Source organism: Nyctibius grandis, chromosome 2, assembly GCF_013368605.1.
Source record: "Nyctibius grandis isolate bNycGra1 chromosome 2, bNycGra1.pri, whole genome shotgun sequence".
Lineage (NCBI taxonomy): Eukaryota > Metazoa > Chordata > Aves > Nyctibiiformes > Nyctibiidae > Nyctibius > Nyctibius grandis.
In genome coordinates, this window is record NC_090659.1 from 111,631,694 (window position 1) to 111,652,713 (window position 21,020).

A 21,020-nucleotide genomic window follows, 5' to 3' on the forward strand; every position below is an offset into this window, starting at 1 on the left:
CGGGCAAGGTAAACTGTCATGTGCTAGCTTGCTTCTAAAACCAAATTTGTTTTTTGTGTTTCTGTGGAAAATCAGAGGATGTTATAAACTGAGTCATGCAGTTACTGACTTTAGCAAGCACACAACTGATATAAATAGAGAAACACTGGTGAGTCTTGGACAGAAGAAGAGATTGAGAGGTCTTCTAGCAAGGGCTGATAGGACAGGGAGGCAAAGATGAAGACAAAGATCATTCCTTTCCTTGGGTTACTATATGTTGCATGTTCTTGTGCTTTCCCAGTGGTTCCAGAAAACGAAGATATGGAATTTGCTAAGGTAAGGATTACAGACAGAACTTAAGAAATAATTTATTGAGAAAATGAGCGTAATGGTATATTAATGATGTAGAATATTTTTTTAACAACTTTCTGCATTTGGAAAGAAATGTTTATGTTCTAAACTGTTGCTTTTTCTTCCCCATCAGAAATATCTGGAAAATTTTTATGATTTTAAAGAAGAGAAAATTTCTCTCTTTAAATCAAAGAATCTCAATCACATGGCTGACAAAATCCGAGAAATGCAGTCATTCTTTGGGCTAGAGGTGACTGGGGAGCTGAATCATAAGACACTGGACATGATGAAGCAGCCCAGATGTGGAATACCAGACATCCGTTCATACAGTACCTTCCCACAGAGCCCTAGGTGGAAGAAAGAAGATGTGACGTATCGGTAACATATATTAAAGCATGTTTCTCTGTACACTAGTGGGAAACTTTGTGAACGCTAGGCAGAAGTAATGCCAACAGGTTCTTTACTGTTTATTCCTGTATTTCTCCATATAAAAGCCCCATTCAGTATGAAAGGGCCACAAATGCAGAGACTATTCATATCCTTTGCTTTAGGCTTCCAAACAGTGATGAAGAAGACCAAAATAGCAGTGTGCATTAGTTAGTTGACAGCCCACTAAATAATATACTCAGAGGATAGAAGGGATACAACTGAGAGTATATAGGTTAGGATTTCTGAAAGATGTGAAAGAAAACTGTGAAAACTTCCTCAGTTATGTAAGTAAATTGAAAATAAACAACTTGAGACACATAAATAATAATAACCAATGATTAAAATATTTGACCTTGATACTATGTGCCCCAGCCACATGTGATCTGGTTGCTTTTAATTCCTTCCTCCTTATTTCACAGAATTTTGAACTACACTCCAGACATGCTAGAAGCTGATGTAGAGGAAGCAATTGCAAAAGCTTTCCAGCTCTGGAGCAGTGTCACCCCTTTGAGATTCACCAGGCTCTACAGTGGTCAAGCAGATATAATGATCTCCTTCGCAGCTGGATGTAAGGGGACTCCCTTGCCTGGGAATGATAAGGATTTGTCACTTTTTCTTACAGAGATGATGAAAAGCATCATTTTTTTTTCCTTTTTTTTTAGTTCACGGAGACTTCTATTCCTTTGATGGTCCAGGAGGAACTCTGGCTCATGCCTACCCCCCCGGAAGTGGGATAGGAGGAGATGCCCACTTTGATGAAGATGAAAACTGGACTAAATTTACTACCTATAATGGTAGGTAACCTTAAATACCACATTCCCTGTTTTTTATTAGAGTGTTGTCTTTAAGACACTGTAAATTCATAGATCCCATGGCAGTACTTCCAGTATTTACTGACATGTAAAATGTCAGTGTAATTTAATAAAATGACTCTGCATATTTTGACCTGGGCTACAGTCATGATAATCCCCTGAAGTTAACGCACAGACTGCAATTACAGCTGCAGTGAAGGAAATGAGATTCGCATGAAACAGCAATATAGGGTAATAATGACATTGTAAGGCAGGGGATTTTCACCCTCAGGTAATGATCTTAAAAGTTGTAATATTGAGCTCTCACATTTTTTTTTTTCTGATTTAAATTAATGGAAATCTTTAGCTTCTGCAAAGGAAAAAAAAAATCTTTATTTTGTTGGTAAATATAATTAATTATACTAGTGAAGTGTTCTGGTTTCCAGCAGTGTCCAGGGATGATGTTACATGTTACTGGTCTTTATGAAGTAGTTACCAGGTGAATTCCATGTAATTTACGTTTCCCAAAACCTGACCGGATGACTAAAATGTTCTCACCCAGTTTTCAGTCATTATTTACATTAAAGTAAATTTGATTCATTGTTGGCAGGAAAATTTCTGCAACATGAGCAAAAACTGTTCTCAGATTGGTTTCCCTGCAAGAAACAAATGCTTGTAATTCAAAAACTCATTCTCCAGGATGCCAGAGAACATCTTACTTGGGGCATACTTAGATTTTGCTGTTTCGTTAAGACTGTGAATGATATATCATGCATGAGAGGATGGCATCTGTGTCCCACTGTCATGCAAGAAAATTTATTTAATGTTTGTTCTTTGTGCTGGATTTTTTTTAGGATACAACTTATTTCTTGTTGCTGCTCATGAGTTGGGCCACTCACTAGGTCTTGGTCATTCCAACGTCTTTGGTGCTTTGATGTATCCTATATATATGGCCAGGGATACAAGGGACTACAGGCTTCCTCAGGATGATATTAATGGCATTCAGGCCCTCTATGGTAAGCAAGAAGCATCATTTTTTGGTGGATGATGGTTAAGCATTTATAATGAATTTTACTCAACAGTTAAAATGTACCAAACTTTCTACTTCAAGGAGGATACTGAGGTTTAATTTCTTGATATTATTTTTGGGCAAATCTCTTGGTTTCTTTGTAGCTAAGAGTCTACACCTGCAAAATAGAATCTGTGGGCTGTATCCATGCCAATAAGTCAAAAGGTCCAAGAGCCTTTCTCCAATGATACTAGAAGAATAGCCCATGTCTGATGTATTAAACCCTTTTACTTTCCACAAAAGGGTGGTCACATGTATAACTGCCCTTTGGAAATGGTGTTTGCTCTACATTACATTAACTCCTGAGCACATACAGTTTGAGAGACCAACGGCTTGTCGAGCCAAAACAACACCAGAGACCATTTTACAGGTCAGCAGCACAGCCAGCCAAGTCGAATTGCCCAGGAACTTTCCCTGGCATTAATTTACTAGTTGAGTTTTAACCTCAAGAAACCTATGCCTTTGGCTCCATGTGGTACATCCTGAAGCTCTGCAACACGAAACACTCTAATTCACCTTCCAATTCCACACTTATCTATTTCCCAAAGGAGCCCCCAGGGAATCTCCTGCATTTCCAACAAAAGCTTTTCCCCCGCAAGAACCAACTGAAATGACACATGCAGAAGCACCAACTGAAATGTCACCTGGGGAAGAACCAACAGAAACGACACCTTCCAAAATCCCCACAAGACCAGAGGACTGTGACCCTCATTTGACTTTTGATGCTATCACCACACTCCGTGGGGAAATACTGTTCTTCAAAGGCAGGTAAGTGCTTTCATTTCTAGCAACACCTTTTGTGAGACTCACAAAGGCAAAGCACAAAGTTCAGTTCAAGGAATTTATCTTCCCTTGTTTACAAAGGAAGATACTTGTTTCTGAAAGTAGTAAGGCAACTTTGAAAAATTTTACCAGCCCAGAGGGGCTGGGTGAGTAATGTGGTTTACTGACAGGTGAGTAAATGTTTTCAGCCATCTTCCATCTTCACCCGTATCTGTTAAAATTGTGCAAGGCTGAATAATCCCAGTGTCACTCCTCAGCTGCAGCTACTTCACATGCAGCACCATCCTCGTTGCACCATCCTCATCACACCATCCCGCGTGTGGGTCAGGGAGCTGTGGAAAATGTCAGTGGTGACTTTTGGTGGCACTCTGACCTAGTAGTCCACACTGGACCACCACCCAGTACTGTCTGTCCACTTTTTGGGCATGCTTTGACACCAGGCACTGTAGTGGGCTGGTGTCTGGGCACATCGACCCTGGCAAGGGAGAATAGCATGTCAGGCCCAGGGTTTCACCCACTTCTTGGGCTGGTAACTGTGTTTTGATTGAATAAGCTTCCTTTGATGAAATGGGTCTGATTCCCCTTCTAAAACACATGATGAAGAATCGTAGCTTAAAACTTAATAATTTTCATGGAAGGAGAGGAAGAAGCAGTTCCTCCTTAAACTGGGTTTTAAAATGTTTCTCAAGAATGTTTGACGAACATTTGTAACCAAATTGAAATTAAGAATGCAGCTGTGTTTACTTGCGTGGGACATGGTGAAGATAAAGCTTCAGTTGTCAGCAGTACCACAGACATCATGTGTTGTCTTGGGCAAGCCATCAGGGTGTCAGTGGAGAGGTCTGCAGGGCCACCAGCTCTAGGTGCACCTCCTTGAGCTGGGAGGTTGGATAAGAGGATCTCCAGAGGTCCCTTCCAACCTTAACTGTTCTGTGACCTCAGAGCAACCAGTAGTAAAGGGCAAATGTCTAGAGAGAGCAGGGCAAAGTAAAGCACTTCATCCTGAAAGGGGTGATATCTCTGCCTCATAGGGAGGACTGGCGTCCGGACAGCACGATTTAAAGTGCATTTCTATGCTACTGATCTCCTAGTGAAATACGAACAATGAAACACTGCTGTTTTCATTTCTATCAGCTATGTCTGGCGCAAAAGTCCGTATTTCTCAGGCATTGAGCATGACACCGTCTCCTCGTTCTGGCCGTCACTGGCAGCTGGCTTTGATGCTGCTTATGAGGTGGACAAGAAGGATCGAGTGATATTTTTCAAAGGTATTTCTCTTACATTTCCATCAGTCCTTTTTATGAATGAATAAAGTTATAGTAGTACTGCTAGCTTGTATATACTTCTGTATGTTAAGTAATAATAAGGGAAGTAATACAATAATAATAATAATAATAATAGATATTCTTAATATTTAAATCTATTTTCATTTTCAAAATGTTGTTACTGTTATTAGCTAATGCTGCTTCACAACAGCCCCGTACAATATATTACTCTTCTTTTGTCAGTACAGAGAAAATCATAGCTGAGACAAAATTGATTGCCTACATGACGTTATTTAAATACATTTTTAAAGGTGCCAAACACATCTAGAAAATATGTTGACTTTTAAGTACTGAGTATATAATACACTAAGAAGTATAAAAAGTGGAAAATCTGACAGCTCTGAAATATTCAAACTTATGTGTGCCCTAGAGGGTCATGTTCTTAGCTGGACATCTGTGCTATTTGGTGGCATTTACTACACAGAAAGCTCTGAGGCTTTTTGAGGAAAAGGAACTCAGCCTCCTCAGGAATCCCTACTAACTTCTTCTGGTTTTCCTGCAGATGACCAGTACTGGGCTGTCAGTGGCTACAGTATAGAGCCAGGCTTCCCCAAGTCTGTTCAGAACCTGGGCTTCCCCACAAGTGTTGGGAAAATCGATGCAGCTGTTCATGATCAAAGTACCAAGAAAACCTACTTCTTCGTAGGCAACAAGTACTGGAGGTAAGGCTCATTTCTCTTTTGCACAGCAGATAATCAAAATAACTTTTAAAATGCCAAGTTATATTAGAATTTGTGCAGTAAGTTTGTGACCTCTTATTGTCAGCCTTCTCAGCCAGTATAAAGCTGAAACTCAGAGGCAATTACTCGTCTTCTCATAGAACAAAGTCTGTAACACCTGAGATAGATAAAGACAACATCCATTTACTATTACCAGTCTGTGATTAACGGGCACAAGCAAATGAGCTTTGTTTACCCATTAAGAAGCAGTATTACATGAAATTATTATAAAAAGATAATGAGTGTAGACTTTGTTATCATGTCGTATTCATTCAGTAGCTATTAAGGGGCCAACGTGCTCTCTGAAACTTATAAATGACAAATCTATCAAGAAAGCTATGAAAGGAGATTAAAATACTTACTTTTTAAGAAACAGTTCAGCTAAGCAATAACATTAACCCTAATAATTAATATGTAATATTATCTTGAAAGAGTATTATTACACCAGAAGTTTATATTCCACTCATGAGGTCACTTCATAGATTGGATGCTGTAAAATTAAAATATTCACTTGGAATAATTATTTAAGTTTATTATTCAGTGGAAGCCACATCCAGCCTTATTATCAGTCTCAGGGAATGGAAGTGAACTATTTGGTCTGATGTTCTGAAAACAGCCTCACATAGGCCACTAAAGATGTGAATATTCACACAGACAGGATTTATACAGTTCTATGAGATCACAGATGCTCACAGTTACCGGATTTTCAGCAGAGAGTAGGCTTATTTAGTAAAAATTCCACCTGGTTTCAACATTGAAAATCACCTGTTTGTTTCTTGTTTTCATGCAACTTCTTTATTTAGTTTCAATGAAAATTCCCAATCAATGGAAAGGGGATATCCAAGAAAAATAGCAGCTGACTTCCAAGGAATTGGCCATGCAGTTGATGCTGCCCTTCAGAAAAACGGTAAACAAATTAAAATATAACTAAAAACAAAACAAAAGACCACCAACCAAAGCCAAAAAAGTATATGTTTCAAATACATATACATGTATATATATGAAATGTTTGTTCTGATGTATTTTTTAAAATCACCCAAGAAAATAGCAAGTGTATATCAATATGTATACAAAAAGGATATATTAATTTACCAAAATGTTGTGCTTCCAATTCTAGGACATTTCTATTTTTTCCATGGATCAAACCAGTATGAGGTTGACATCAAGAACAAGAAACTCATCCGTATAATGAAGAGCAACAGCTGGTTTAATTGCTAAAAATATGAAGTGATGGTGCAGGGCTGTATTTGTACCAGAAATGTTTTCTCATGTTCCTTGGTTAAAAACAATATAATTCAGCTGTTACTGTGCATGTGAGTCTGAAATCATGGCCTTTGATAATTCTAATTTAAAACCTTAAAAATGTAAAACTTAATGTACAGTTTTAATTTATTTTGTTTTCCAACTATTTATTAATGAGGTTGTTTTTTAGTAATAAAGTATTTTGCTCGAGTATAGCAGCGTTCGTGTGTTCTGGTTCAGTCCGCCGGAGACAAGGCATCTGATATAACCACACACAAGCCTGAACAGTTCCAGGACCCCATCGCCATTTTTAGCAGGGCTCAGTGTCTGTAGGGAGGAAGTTAAAGAGAAGCAGAAGTAGGTGGGCAGTTTTGACATGCAATAAGAAATGACCTGGGGGACAGAGGAGGGAAACGAAAACACTCAGGAACAATGCAGGGGAGGCGGAAGAGGTAGGAGGAGATCCTACACGACATGTGGGAAGAGGTGCAGAGAGACTGGTGGCTGTGGCCTCACCTGCCATGATGCCACAGCATGGGGACAGAGTGGTCAGGGCAGGGATGGGCAGGTGGCTGCTGGGAGATGGGGCAAATGGCAATGGGCTGAGAGGACCCATGCTCCAGTGCCGCTGTGGGTGGTTTTGGTGGGCAGAGTTGTTGGTACAGCAGGACACGAGCGACCAGAGAGAAGGGTAGGTGTCCAGTTTGGAGGTGGAGGCAGCACGCAGACAGGGTGGGAAGTGATGGAGATATGGTCACGGGGTCCCAGGGAATTACCCCTGCTGAGCTGTGACCATGTGCCATGGGAATGGAGTCAGGGCTGATGGTCCAGCTCACAATGCTGGACAAGAAACTACTGACAAGAACCACTTCCCAGAGCAAAAAAGCCAAAGTGATAAGAAAGAACCCCAGGATTTTCATGTAACTACCAGAGACGAATCCTCCACAGGAAGAGTGGTGAGACACAAACAAAAGCACACACACTTCCTCCATCCGCCTTCTTTGGATCATCCTCGCATGGCCATAGCTCAGTGACTTAAACACCCATTGGGCTGTAAGAAAGCTTAGCTGAAGTCCGTCCTCTCCTTGAAGGGATTTGTTCCCGTCCCTTACAACACTGCTCTGATGATGTGATTGTACAAGGAAGTTGACTCCTCTTCGCTATTCCTCTTTCTCTAGCAGAATTGGCAAAGGCAGCAAGAGGGGATGGGAATGGCTGATGAGGACAGTCTTCCAGTTACCACAGCTCAAACCCCATTAGGCAGAGGTGAGATTTGCTCCCGGTCTTCTGCACAGGGCAGATCCCTCAGACATCTGGTCAAAACACCTGCTAACATCTGTTACAACATCCATCAGGGCCAGAGGAAGCCATGTGCCTCCCAGTGTACCCACAGAACCACTGTCCCACTGTGCTAGCAGACAAGACTGAGGACGGACAGCCGAGATGCTGCCATATCTGATCTTGGAAAAATCTCTTCTCTGCCATGTTCTGCTCCTCATGCAGGCTTTGTGCCATGCTAGATACGCATTGAGCACCACTAAAGCAAGGCCTAAAAGCAACCTAGGTGAGAAATTAAGCCATGAATCTCAGCAGGGCTTAAAAGGCAAGGAGGTACTGAACAGCTCAGCATTGCCACAGGGGCAGTGGTGCACCATGGTGGAGTCATGGACTGGCAAGTGAGTGAGCTCACCTGGCAGCAGTCCAGGCGGGGCAGAAACACAGGAAAACTGGTGTTGCCCCAACATCTCCTAGTATCTTTCTCAATAGCTTATGCTGTGTACACAGCCTGTCCAAAAGAAACTTCAGTTGAAGGACTTTAGATGCCTCCAGGGTTAGGCAGGGCACTTGTGAGTACTGCTTGTACATAAACAATGGAGTTAATTTCCTTTGATTTCAAAAGTGCCTACACACTTTGATACCCTAACTAGATACCTTCTTGTATGCAAAGGCTACCTTCAGAAAGCACGCCTTTAGGCTCTGGTTGTTGGCTGAGACTTGAAAGTGGTTAAGGAGGAATCACAGAATCACAGAATGTTAGGGATTGGAAGGGACCTCGAAAGATCATCTAGTCCAATCCCCCTGCCGGAGCAGGATTGCCTAGACCATATCACAACATTTCAGCAACGGTGAAGCAGAACATCGATGATATTTACAGCGACTCACCTTGGCCATTATATTAACTTATTTCTCTTACATAAGGCTGGTACTGTTTTTTGGTTATGACCTCAAGGAAACAGCTAAATTAAAATACTCCCTCCCACCACCTCCAAGTGTTAATTAGCTTAAACTACTAGTATCTGCAAAATGAATGATATTTACTTGGCTGTGAAGGAGAATCTAGAAAGTGTCCCATGTTTTGGTCTAAGTTGGACCATAAATGGAAGACAATATGGTATGGATTTCACCTGGACAAGGGGACCGATGAGATGCGTTAACCATGGATTTTCCATCTGTATTTCTGCTTTGTTAATGTCTTAAACTTTAGCAATGAAAGGACATTACTTTTGGTTTTGGAAAAGTAATGAAATTCCTGGCAAATGGCATAATAATGCGTAATTCAGATGGGTTTGGAAACAGAAGTGCTGGAGCTGCCTATCCACACTTAGTAGGCAAGAGAAGATTTCTTGTAATGATGATTTTGTTATACCTCATAAACGATTGCTGGAATTAAAGCCCTCTTGGATACCAGCAGGGGAAATTTGTCCATAAACATAATGTGAAGTACTTATCCTCTCTGAATATGAACTTTCGCTCGAGTCTGAGATCAGGCATGCAAAAGTAGAGACACAAAAAAACCCCAGTTACGTCTGAAATTCTTGACTGAACAACTGTTGTCCCAGACCTAATCTCTTGCACATGAAAACTCAGGCAAAAATCTCTCAAAGACATCACTGACAGTTTAATACGGCCCTTATGGAGAGTTAGCTGTGCAAGCTTGTAACAGGACATGCTAACAGAAAAATGTCAGGCGCACAAGAAGCAAAGAGAGTTTGGGGAGCGTCTGCTCTCCTGGCACTTCAGTCACATGTACCAGGCACTTCTAAATGCTGCAGCAAAGGAATGGGCTACAGACCTGGACATCCAACAGTTCAGTCACAAGCACTCGCTCTGCAACTGGAAGGCTGGTTTACAGAATCACAGAATCACAGAATGTTAGGGATTGGAAGGGACCTCGAAAGATCATCTAGTCCAATCCCCCTGCTGGAGCAGGATTGCCTAGACCATATCACACAGGAACGTGTCCAGGCGGGTTTTGAATGTCTTCTAATGGCCCTTTCATTAGAAAGAAAGATGAGTGAGGAAAATTTATCAAGTCCTACAGGCTGGGAAGCTACTTCTTTCCTCTAGAACCATAGAGACACTCTACACATAGAGACACTGTGTGGGAAGAGAAAATAATTGGAAAGCTATAGTAGAGCTGTAAGTACCAGAAGCTATTTGTGCAGAGAGGTATTGTGGATCTGTAAGCTGCACAGAAGAACTCTGCACCCAATTTTTAGATTCATCTCACCCACCCAGTTTGGGGCACCTATCATAACTAGGTGAGTAGAGTCATTATCAAAAGCTCCCTCAGGTGATTGCTTCCCCTTGGCTCAGCTGTCCCAGTTCCGGGTCGTTTCCTGAGCCTGTTCATCTCCTTCCAGGACTGGGGAGGGGGCCTCTGCCCTAACATGAATGCCTCTGTTAGGTGTCTGCTCTCAGGGTAGGACTCAGCTCTCAGTGACCAGACAAGCTCTGCAGAGCCCCACCAGCTTTGCCAGCATCTAGCCCCATTTCAGCTGCCCAGACCTAGCAGTCCCCCATTGCCCACTGTGAATGGCCACAAGGCATGCTGTGCTCTGGGGATCCTTCTGGTACTAACACAGTGCTCTTCAGCGGGAAACAATTTCAGCAAATATCTCAAGTATACAGTATATTTATAAACTCTCCTTTCACAGCTCTATTATCCTGCCAGCTCTGTGGAATGGGGTTTATTTCTCTGCATGTGCAATGTCTCACCTGTCCTGCAGTGCTGCAGGTGTACCCTAAATCCTGTGTCAGCCCCACGCAGAAGTCTCAGATACAGAAGGCTGTCTTTAATGGCAGTAGATGTCCCTCTTCAGGATTCCCACGGCCTTCACCATCACCTCTGCTTTGTCCTCCTCTGTGGCAGTGCATGGAGGGTGTGATTGGGTGTGGAGGAAAAGTAGACCCAATGCTAGACTAGACCTGATGTTGAGTTTCAGCAGTTCTTACCACCAATGGCAGACATGGACAACAGAGGACCCTCTCCTCTGACTGGGCAAGCCAGCAAAGAGATTGATTCAGAAAACCTCAGTCCTTTTTAGAACTGTATGGTAAGTATAAAAGAAGAAGAAATACTGTGAAATATGAATTAACTGGGCAATTCTCTGAGAACAGGGGAAACTACTGAATAAAAGTGGCATGCAAACACCTTGGCTCAATTTTTATAATGAGTTCACCTATGCTGAGAAAAGTGTTTTCATTTCCTTGTAGGACTTCCACGTTTTCCTGCAGACAAAAGGAAGTTTCATCCAGATGAGAACTGTATCAAAGAAAAACTGCATAAACAAAGCACTACTTCATCAAACAGGGAGTTACAACACTGACCTTTTAATTTTGAAGGACTTTACCAAAGGGAACGATGATGGCACTATAATAGCCTCCAAAAGTACAAGCTCCTGTTCAAAAAACTAAAAAAAAAACCCTAGAAAACATATTTTCTACTTGTAGTCTACAGTCCTGTAACCTTCTGTGAACGTTTTTCCCTTTAGGTACTTCAATAACCCATTTGAAATCAACACAAACTTTGAATGGAAAACATTAGAGATATGCTTCAAGTTTTTGGAGAGTAAGACTACATTTTAGTAACTAAAAGGTTAATGAGCTTATTAAAAAAAAACTACAGGTCTATTATCTCCTCATTAATCATATTTCCATGTTGCAAAACCTACATAAGGGTGGAACCAGATGAAAGACAGCACCGATCTTTTTTATGGTAAAACTATTTTTTTGCATGCGTTCTGTTGCTAACTAGGAATTGTGAGAATCGATGAATCAGAGATTGGAAAGCTTTATAAAGCAAACGAGTACTATATAAAGGTGAAGCAGGTGTGTGGCAGACGACAAAGAAGACTTTTCTAAAGGCTGGTGAAAATGAGAATGGACAACCTCCCATTTCACAGAATCACAGAATGTTAGGGATTGGAAGGGACCTCGAAAGATCTAGTCCAATCCCCCTGCTGGAGCAGGATTGCCTAGACCATATCACACAGGAACGCGTCCAGGCGGGTTTTGAATGTCTCCAGAGAAGGAGACTCCACAACCTCTCTGGGCAGCCCGTTCCAGTGTTCAGTCACCCTCACCGTAAAGAAGTTTTTCCTGATATTTATGTGGAACCTCCTGTGTTCCAGCTTGCACCCATTGCCCCTTGTCCTGTCAAGGGATGTCACTGAGAAGAGCCTGGCTCCATCCTCTTGACACTTGCCCTTCTGTCTTTATTTCTTCTGTTATTATGTGCAGTACTTTCTTGTGCTTTTCCTGCAGATAGAAGGCAGAAGAAAGAAGAAGGCATGCAGCTTATCCAGGTGAGGATAAGCTCTCCTCTGGGGAGGAAATCTTTAGCAACTGTTGAGCATCCATTGCAGTCTCTGCAACTAGTACATAGTAGCTGAGGAGCTAGTTCTGCAAATTCCAGTAGAATGAATAATGTGATTGAGTACTTCTCAAGAGGGGGCTGTACCATGATGACAAAGGCTTCTTTAACCCTAACTCATTCTTGTTTTATTTTTCTGTAGAGAACAATTAAAACTGATGATGCATTCACTTATGTGTTGATACTACAAATAATTAAACACCTGAGTCAGTCTAAATTTGATTTGTAGCTCAGGTGGAAATGTGGTTATTTATTTGACTTCTGGTATTATGAGACATAACTCTTCATAAAATAAAGATATGATTTTTGTCTGAATTATGACTGTCAAAAAATGTGGGAAAGTGGGATACTATTGCTGAAAAATCTATATTCAGTCATATATTTTGAACAGCTTCTGCACTGCCTGCTGTAAAGTGTTCTGGGTAACCCTAGACCATGGGGTAAGTGGAGGGCACATTACCAGAAAATAATCAGTTTATCAGGCCAATGCTAATTTTGAATGTATTCTGAGTTAACTGCAAAACATTTATAGTGATAATATAACGAAAAAAAATATCATTAAGAGAAAAATATTCCTGCAGGCTTTAGCAAACTCTATTACCTATGCTTCCATGGAACAGAAAGAAAAGTAGCAAAGGTCCATGTCTGAGATGGTGTTAGTATAATTTGTTATAAGCTTCAAAAGCAAACACCATTGACTGTTCTAAAATACTTTTTTTTTTCATTAGAAGTACCTGGAAAATTACTATGGCTTTAAGAAAGATGGGGAATCTTTCATTTGGAAAAGTAATAGTCCAATGACCCAAAAAATAAAAGAAATGCAGGAATTCTTTGGGCTGGAGGTGACGGGGAAACTCGATTCTGGCACTTTGGACCTGGTACAGAAACGTCGCTGTGGATTCCCTGACATAGCTGGGTTCTCCACCTTTGCAGGAGAGCCAAAATGGGCAAAACAAGTTCTGACATACAGGTAATTATGGTGGAATTCTTAATGTAAAGACAGTGTGTTACACAGCGTAAATTGTAACAACACAGCTGGTTTTCTACCTTATATTTTCAAGGATATTAAACTACACACCAGACCTGCGTCCAGCAGGTGTCAATGCAGCAATCAAGAAAGCGTTAAGTGTTTGGAGCAGTGTGACCCCACTGAAATTCATCAAGAAGGACAGAGGTGATGCAGACATAATGATCTCCTTTGCAGCCAGAGGTAAAACTATGTAGCCATTTTAAGTTGTTGACAAGTTACTGCATATATGGAGCAGTTGACCTGAAATGCTAACTATTTCTTCTCACAGATAGCACGTGCAAAGTTCAGTGTCAGATTGAACAAGCAGACAGAAAAACACAGTTCCTGCTCAAGGTGCTATGGCTGTAATTCTTGAAGATCTTTGGGGGAGGGTATAGAGGCAGATGAAGAGAAGCAGGGCGAAAATAAATGTAATGATCTGCCTGTAGTTCACTGGATCACACTGCGTGTGATGCCCAAGGTGTGCACGAACCACAAGAGGCTTAGGGCTTGTGGGATATAACCAGGCTCAGAGCATTACGGAGTGGATAGCTCTAGTTACATTCCTGGGATTAGTCACGTGCTTTGTGTGAGCTAAATAAGTTCTAGACAGACTCAAAGCTTGTATTTTTGGCATTGCCCTCAGGGTAGACTTACGAGCAGCCTTCCCTCTTTCATTAACAGCCATGCACACATGCACTCTTCTAGTCGGCTCCTCTGTTCCCACCCAAACAGATCCACTCCTCTGGGCTATGCAGAGTGTGCAGGCACTGCATGTAACCTCTATGTCCTTAAAGCCTTTTCTGGAGACTACATTCAAGAGCTTACAGTTTTCCCAGGATCTTGCTTCTGCCATGAACACTTAAATTACCAGTCAGGCTCAGGTAACCCCCTGATGGCTACTGACACAGAGTTTATGAAAATTTTACTTTATGAACAAAAAAGGAAATATATTTCAACCTAAACCATGTCCTCTTCCTTTGCAGCAGCAGTATGTAAATGTTCACTGATTTCTTGCAGAAACCAAGATTTCACTCCTGATGCATCAGTTCAAATTTTCCTTAGTTTTCCCTGTGAAAAATAGAGCTTTTGTCAAACCTGTGTGGAAGGAGAACTTGAAAGTTTACAAAATCAGCAGAACAGAGAGCTCTGTGCATGGCTGAGATCTGTTACCTCCAGAACGCCTAGTCAGCTGAGTATGGAACTTGCTCCTCAGGTCACAATGACTTCATCCCCTTTGATGGCCCAGGAGGGTCTGTTGCTCATGCCTATGCACCCGGCAAGGACTTTGGTGGAGATGCTCACTTTGATGAGGACGAAACCTGGAGCAAAAGCACAGAGGGTAGGAAATTAAGTTCTCCGAGCCCTTCCTGAAGCAGGCTGTACATGAAACTAAGGGTGCAGTGTCTGTCTCCTCTCTTCCTTAAGAAGTACTTAAAAATGGGGCTGATTTGAAGGAGCATTGGGCAGCTGGTTTCCATAGCTATAAAAAGCCTCTGAGCCCTCTGGTTTAAAAATTTAAGACCCCAGCTGAACTTCTGCCATGGACTGGGTGGAGATTTATTTGGGAGGGAGCTGAGGGACCTGGCAGCTCCCTTCTCCCCACTCCTGCAATCTGCTTGTCTCTCCCTGCACAGTTACATCACCTCCACTGGTCCAGGGTCCTTCTCCCACACTGACTTCTGCAGCATCTACAGACTATTTCCTTGTACTTTATGGTAATGATTTCATTATTTTTCTTCCTGACCAGAATTTCATCTCCAACTGAATTTCCTGTAATAGCTTCACTTGCTTAGGCAAGCAGTTCTGCAAGCTTTTGAACTACCTTATGTTCTTCATGTTTTAAGGACAAATGAAAAGACACAGCTCTCCTATTATGTGTTTATTTGTTGTTTTCAGGTACGAACCTGTTTTATGTTGCTTCCCATGAACTCGGCCATTCACTGGGACTTTTCCATTCCAAAGATCCCAATGCTCTGATGTACCCAGTTTATAGGAAATTTGATCCTTCAGTATTCCCTCTTCATCAGGATGATATTAATGGCATTCAGTACCTCTATGGTAATTCACAATTATTAATCAACTAGTGCTTATAATTTCAAAGACTTTGGAATACTTTTCAATGACATTTTTGTGTACTGAATATACCTGAATGACCATCTTTAGGACCATCTTCTAACACTGACAATGCCCAAAGGGAATCTACTGAGATAAAAGACGCAACTGAGTCAAAAGATCCTGCACTGCCAAATGCCTGTGGCCCCGATATAACTTTTGATGCTGTCACCACTTTCCGTGGGGAAATAATGTTCTTAAAAAACAAGTAAGTCAGCTTTCTGAAAGTAAAATAGCTGGGTATCATCTTTAAATTGTGCCCCGCGGCATGGAAAAATGTCTTTACACAGAATATCAGCCATTCTAGGCAGGAAGGTGAGACAGGGAATCAGAATAAGAGCTGGGAGGCAAAAACAAAGATGGTGGTGGAGAAATGAGGAGAGATAGGTATAAGGAGGAAGATCACCTTTGAAACAGGTCATGCTGTGAACAGCATGAAGAAAGATGGCTCCTCTGAGAACGTGGTCTGTTTTCACTTTAGGCTGTAAGCAAGTCCCAAGTGTTTGCTATCTGGGAGAGTTCAGCTTTGGCAAAAGGCAGCACCAGCCCTGGGACACTTGGCACTTTCATTGCTGTCCTTGCCTTGAGAGAGCTGAGGGTTTATCAGTCCTGACACAATACCTGTTTGAATACCCCTTGCAGTGGTGATTTAGTATAATAAAAAAAGGAAAGGATAATTGATTCAGTGCTAAACCTAGACAAACTGTCCCTCTCCAGGGCATGACAGCCCAGAGACTTGAGAAGGAGTAGAAGTGCTGATTCACCTCCTTTTCATGTAGTAACACTGTGCTTCCCCTGCTTCAGACCCTGCCCAACATCAACGTTAAAGTGAGGTTTGACCTCAGACTTCTGAGTCCACAAAGCCAGTAAGGTGTTATTTTGCAGAAGATCCTCACGCACACCAACCATTTCTCTAAGCTAGTGTTGGTAATCCCGGGGTGGGGTTTCATTCCCAAAATCTTACCCCATACCAGCCATGTGAGCCAGGTCTCTTTAGGCTCCCTTTTTGCGTAAGGGGAAATAATAACTGTTTTGACAAAAGAATTCATGTGACCTGTTTTAGATATCAGCATCAAGATGAGAGGAATCCCACCATGGAAATAACTTTCTTTCTGTTGATATTACAGGGAGCTTAGGCTGACTAACTCAGGGTACATGGCTGGGTTTAGTCAGATAAATCCTGCCCTGGTTGCCATGATGTGGTGTCATGCATTAGTGTGTGTGAACATCTGATTTTATTGAAAACCTGTTCTGTATTTATGCAAGGCATTTTTGGCGCAAGCATCCTGCAGTCACAACAGCTGATTTTAATTTAATGTCTTCATTCTGGCCACGGCTGCCACCTGGTGTTGATGCTGCATATGAAATTCCTGAAAAAGACGAAACTCTCATTTTTAAAGGTAAAACGCTGTCTTGTTATTCTCCTATGTTGTCTTTCCAAGTAGTCTTCAGAGTTTGTGTCTGGGTTAATAAACACTTAAGCTCCTTCAGTAGGATTCCACAAGCTTTAATTTAGTCCAGTAAGTCAGTGTATTTCAATGACAGATATAACAAAAATATTATCCAAGATAAGGAACATGTATCTTATTTTTTAATGTCAATATAGAAAACTTTCTCTGCCAAAATAAATGTCATTATTTTCTTTTTTCCTGGAAAATTATCTATTGATTTAAAAATGGTAATACATGCTTCTTCCTAGCTTGTGGAAAACTAATGTAAGCATGAAGGAAGACTGAAATTCAGTTTTCATAAAATGTGGTACGAAGAACTATTGTTGCATTTTTTTTGACTCTAGAGCTAGTATATAGAATATTTTCATGTAACCATTATTTTCTCTCTGCATTTTTCTATTAAAAGATTATCTTTCATGCAAAGGATTGTGTCATCCCCAGAAGATTCTGATAACATGTTTTCATCAGCTTTTCTTGATAGAGAATGAATTCTGGGTTGTGAGAGGAGATACCATACTTCCTGGATACCCCCAAAAAATCTACACTCTGGGCTTTTCAAAGGATGTTACCAAAATTGATGCTGCTTTTTATAATGGAAATGAGGGAAAAACATATTACTTCATAGCAGACAAATTTTGGAGGTAATATTTCCTGTGCTACTTTCCTAAATAGCAGCAAATATAATCACATGATCAATATCCTGTCATGATTTAGGATGCATTAGTCAGACACTTTTGGTAATATCTACCAGTGTCACAACTGGCTATGGAAAAATATTTGAAAGGGAGATGAAACAGTGCTTTTAGCTTCCCTTTTAATTGATTTAATTATTTAACTGTTTGTTTCTTTGTTTTCATTTAACTGAGTTGGGGAAAAAAGCCATCCTACAGCCCCACAAGTCAGCTCAGGAAATCAGTCAGAACCTCACTATTTATATCTAAGACATTTCTGTGGGGTAAGAAGGAGTATCCCACCCTTTTTCCAGTTACCAACAGATAGTTTCATAAAGTTGCTGATAAATGCCATTTACTGTAAAGAATTATCTTCTGCGTATGGTTATTATTTCCTCTTTTCAATCCAATCCCTACTGCTCAGGTTTGTGTTAAAGGACATATATTTCTAACAACTGAAGGAGGTGGTCCTGTAACAGAAGGAGTAGGTAACCTGAACTTTTGCAGATGAATGACACAACTGCCACCACAATGCCCAAGCCATTTTACATACAGAGATCATCCTGGAGTAACTAGTCAATCACACATTTCTCATTTAAGCTGAAGATCAGACTTCCACATTTTAGTTCAAAGTCTCACAGCTTGAAGGGCTTCAGCTGAACAGCTTGTCTGACCATTAGATCTCTTACTGAGCAAAGGCGTCAGAATGAAAATGCTTTCAGAAGACTTCTTATTCCAGCACTAATAGATAAACTGCACTTCACTAAAAATGTAACAGCCTTCTATAAGTAACTTGAGTAAAATGACTTAAAATAACTTATAACTTAAGAAAAAAATCAGATTTTTCCTGGTAAACATTTCTTACAGAGAGGGAACATGAAAGCAATCTTTTTATAATCTTACAAATGTAACTTATATTTGAGATAAGATTATCTACCTCTCCTTTAGGTACAGTCTCTTGGAAAAAATATTTAGCAGATTTATGGTGATGGTTCAAATATTAAGTATTCTTAGATGTTTCTTAAGTTGATGTAAACAGAAGCAATTCTTCCAGTGCCCCTAATAGAGTAATAATTATTTATGACACATCATGTCTGTCTTGACACTACCTAAATGATACTGAAAGTCTTCAATGAACTTAGTTACCTGCAGGTAAGTAGAAGATAGTGAGGAGAGCTGAATTAATAATGAGTTGTTTGCATTGACACCAGGTTTTTTATCATTTTTGTCAGTTATGATAAAAGAAATCAGTCTATGGACAGGAAGCCCATACTGATAAGAGGTGCGTTTCCAGGAATTAATGGGAAGATCGATGCTGTTTTTCAACATGAAAGTGAGTAATTGCTCTTAATAAAATCTGTATGAAATGCTCATGGTTATAGAGCTGAGTGTGCTTGGACAGAGAGAGACAGTTCTACATGCTGCTCATACCACTCAGGATGACCCTTAAGACCCTGAAATAGTCATGTAACACTCTCATGTTTCACTTCACCCCCTTAAAAAATAGTTATTATATACCTTTAGTGACAGGCTGAAAATCACTTCACAGCTAGAAAGGCCAGCTCTAAGGGACAGATTGATATATCTGTATTCATATCAGAAATAGTGTGGCCAGCAGGACAAGGGAAGTGATCATCCTCCCGTGCTCGGCACTGGTGAGGCTGCACCTCGAATACTGTGTTCAGTTTTGGGCCACTCACTACAAGAAAGACATTGAGGTGCTGGAGAGAGTCCAAAGAAGGGCAACAAAGCTGTTGAAGAGTCTCGAGCACAAGTCTTATGAGTGGCTGAGGGAACTGGGTTTGTTCAGTCTGGAGAAAAGGAGGCTCAGGGGAGACCTTATCGCTCTACAGCTACCTGAAAGGAGGTTGTAGCAAGGTGGAGTTCGGTCTCTTCTCCCAGGTAACAAGCAATAGGATGAGAGGAAATGGCTTCAAGTTGCTTCAGGGGAGGTTTAGATTGGATATTAGGAAAAATTTCTTTACCGAAAGGGTTATCAAGCAGTGGAACAGGCTGCCCAGGAAAGTGGTGGAGTCACTAAAAGACAAGCAGATGTGGTGCTTAGGGACACAGTTTAGTGGTGGACCGGGTAGTGTTAGGTTAATGGTTGGACTTGATGATCTTAAAGGTCCTTTCCAACCAAAACAATTCTATGATTCTATGTTGACCTGGACCTCACACCACGAGCACCACTCAAGACAGTGGTGTCTCAACAACAACGTAAGGTCTACCTGCTGTGAACAAAGCTATAACAGCCTGGCCCTCTGACATAAAATGGCACTACTTTGAGAATAATATTTGGCACTAGCTTCTCCTGCAGGAGGGAGAATGTTACTTAGACAAGGAGATGCTGGAACACACTCAAGGGTATGTCTACACTGCCAAATGGCACAGCTTCCCAGTTGTCCTCTGGGTCCTCATCTCCTAATCATCAAAACCCATGCATGTCAATTTCTTCCCAGCAAACCTGCCATCAGCTTCCTCCAAAATGAATCTTACACATGGTGCTGGGGATCCTTAACTTGAGCCCTCACTCCTGAAGAGCAGTGTGGATGCAGGTGCCCCAGGACAGATCTCTCCTTCCCTGCACAGTATCTGGAGGCGCCCCAGCAAGTTTGTACCCGCTCACACCTTGCCATGCTCTGTGCAGGCTCCAGGCTCTGCAGTACCTACCCACAGGTGGCTAGAAATACATGGCTAGAAATACACCCTTCTGGAGGGTTTCAACGCAGCCATTTCATAGCAGCAAATATTTTAAACTGCAGAGACACATAGGACAAATTTTTTTTTGGGTCACCTCATGGGATTCGTTATATGGGATAAGTATATTATGCGATGTGTGCATGGCTGGTTTGCTATGGAAGGTGTCCCCATACCACTGTGCACCATTCTGTGGAGGTTACACCTGGAAGCAGATGCTGTTCACAGTGTAAGTATATCCAAAGTTTTTTTGAGCTCGTTCCAGATGTTGTTAAAGGATACTAATCATTACACCAGCAATATCATAATTCATCTGTTTTTTTTTTTCCCTAGACTTCCTTTATTTCTTCTGTGGAAGAAAGCAATTTGAGTTTGACCCTGGTAAAAAGAGAGTTACACACCTCCTAAAGACATACTTCTGGTTTCCATGTTAAGAAAATTAAATCTGTAATGATGTTGGAAAGAATGTAGTGTTATTGCACTAGAAACACTTTTTTTTTTTCTAAATATATGGACCGTATAGGTACTTCAGCATCAGTCATCAAACCTCAGCCCCTGCACAATCTGTGTTTCTGTAAATAACAGGACAGTATTTAACATCCTGATGTGTATATATGTACGTAACTAACATCAGGATTGCTAGCTTACCACAGAACAATGCAATTTTTACTTTTGATACAAAATTGTGTCTTGTTTTATTTTTGCCACCATCTTCTTTTCACTCTTCATG

At 41.1% G+C, this 21,020-nt stretch overlaps 2 protein-coding genes across 2 annotated transcripts; both read left to right on the top strand.

Annotated features, from left to right (window-relative positions):
* Positions 1-216: 216 nt before the first annotated feature.
* Positions 217-6,664, top strand: LOC137673493 (stromelysin-1-like). Its single transcript, XM_068418329.1, has 10 exons — positions 217-315; positions 464-708; positions 1,179-1,327; positions 1,422-1,553; positions 2,405-2,566; positions 3,168-3,387; positions 4,537-4,670; positions 5,230-5,389; positions 6,250-6,353; positions 6,564-6,664. The coding sequence occupies exons 1-10, from the start codon at positions 217-219 to the stop codon at positions 6,662-6,664; spliced, it is 1,506 nt and encodes a 501-aa protein (XP_068274430.1).
* Positions 6,665-12,183: 5,519 nt separating this feature from the next.
* On the top strand, positions 12,184-20,724 carry LOC137675531 (stromelysin-1-like). The gene is made up of 10 exons (XM_068421661.1): positions 12,184-12,276; positions 13,073-13,314; positions 13,406-13,554; positions 14,570-14,695; positions 15,253-15,414; positions 15,520-15,676; positions 16,735-16,868; positions 17,401-17,560; positions 18,823-18,923; positions 20,624-20,724. The coding sequence occupies exons 1-10, from the start codon at positions 12,262-12,264 to the stop codon at positions 20,722-20,724; spliced, it is 1,347 nt and encodes a 448-aa protein (XP_068277762.1). The 5' UTR covers positions 12,184-12,261.
* Positions 20,725-21,020: the final 296 nt, after the last annotated feature.

Excerpts from the sequence above, each read along its gene's own strand:
- LOC137673493 (XM_068418329.1), top strand. The coding sequence starts at position 217 with ATGAAGACAAAGATCATTCCTTTCCTTGGGTTACTATATGTTGCATGT. Across the intron at positions 1,328-1,421 it reads GATCTCCTTCGCAGCTGGAT|TTCACGGAGACTTCTATTCC; the intron begins GTAAGGGGACTC and ends CTTTTTTTTTAG. Across the intron at positions 1,554-2,404 it reads TAAATTTACTACCTATAATG|GATACAACTTATTTCTTGTT; the intron begins GTAGGTAACCTT and ends GATTTTTTTTAG.
- LOC137675531 (XM_068421661.1), top strand. Across the intron at positions 13,315-13,405 it reads AAACAAGTTCTGACATACAG|GATATTAAACTACACACCAG; the intron begins GTAATTATGGTG and ends TATATTTTCAAG. Across the intron at positions 18,924-20,623 it reads TGCTGTTTTTCAACATGAAA|ACTTCCTTTATTTCTTCTGT; the intron begins GTGAGTAATTGC and ends TTTTTTCCCTAG.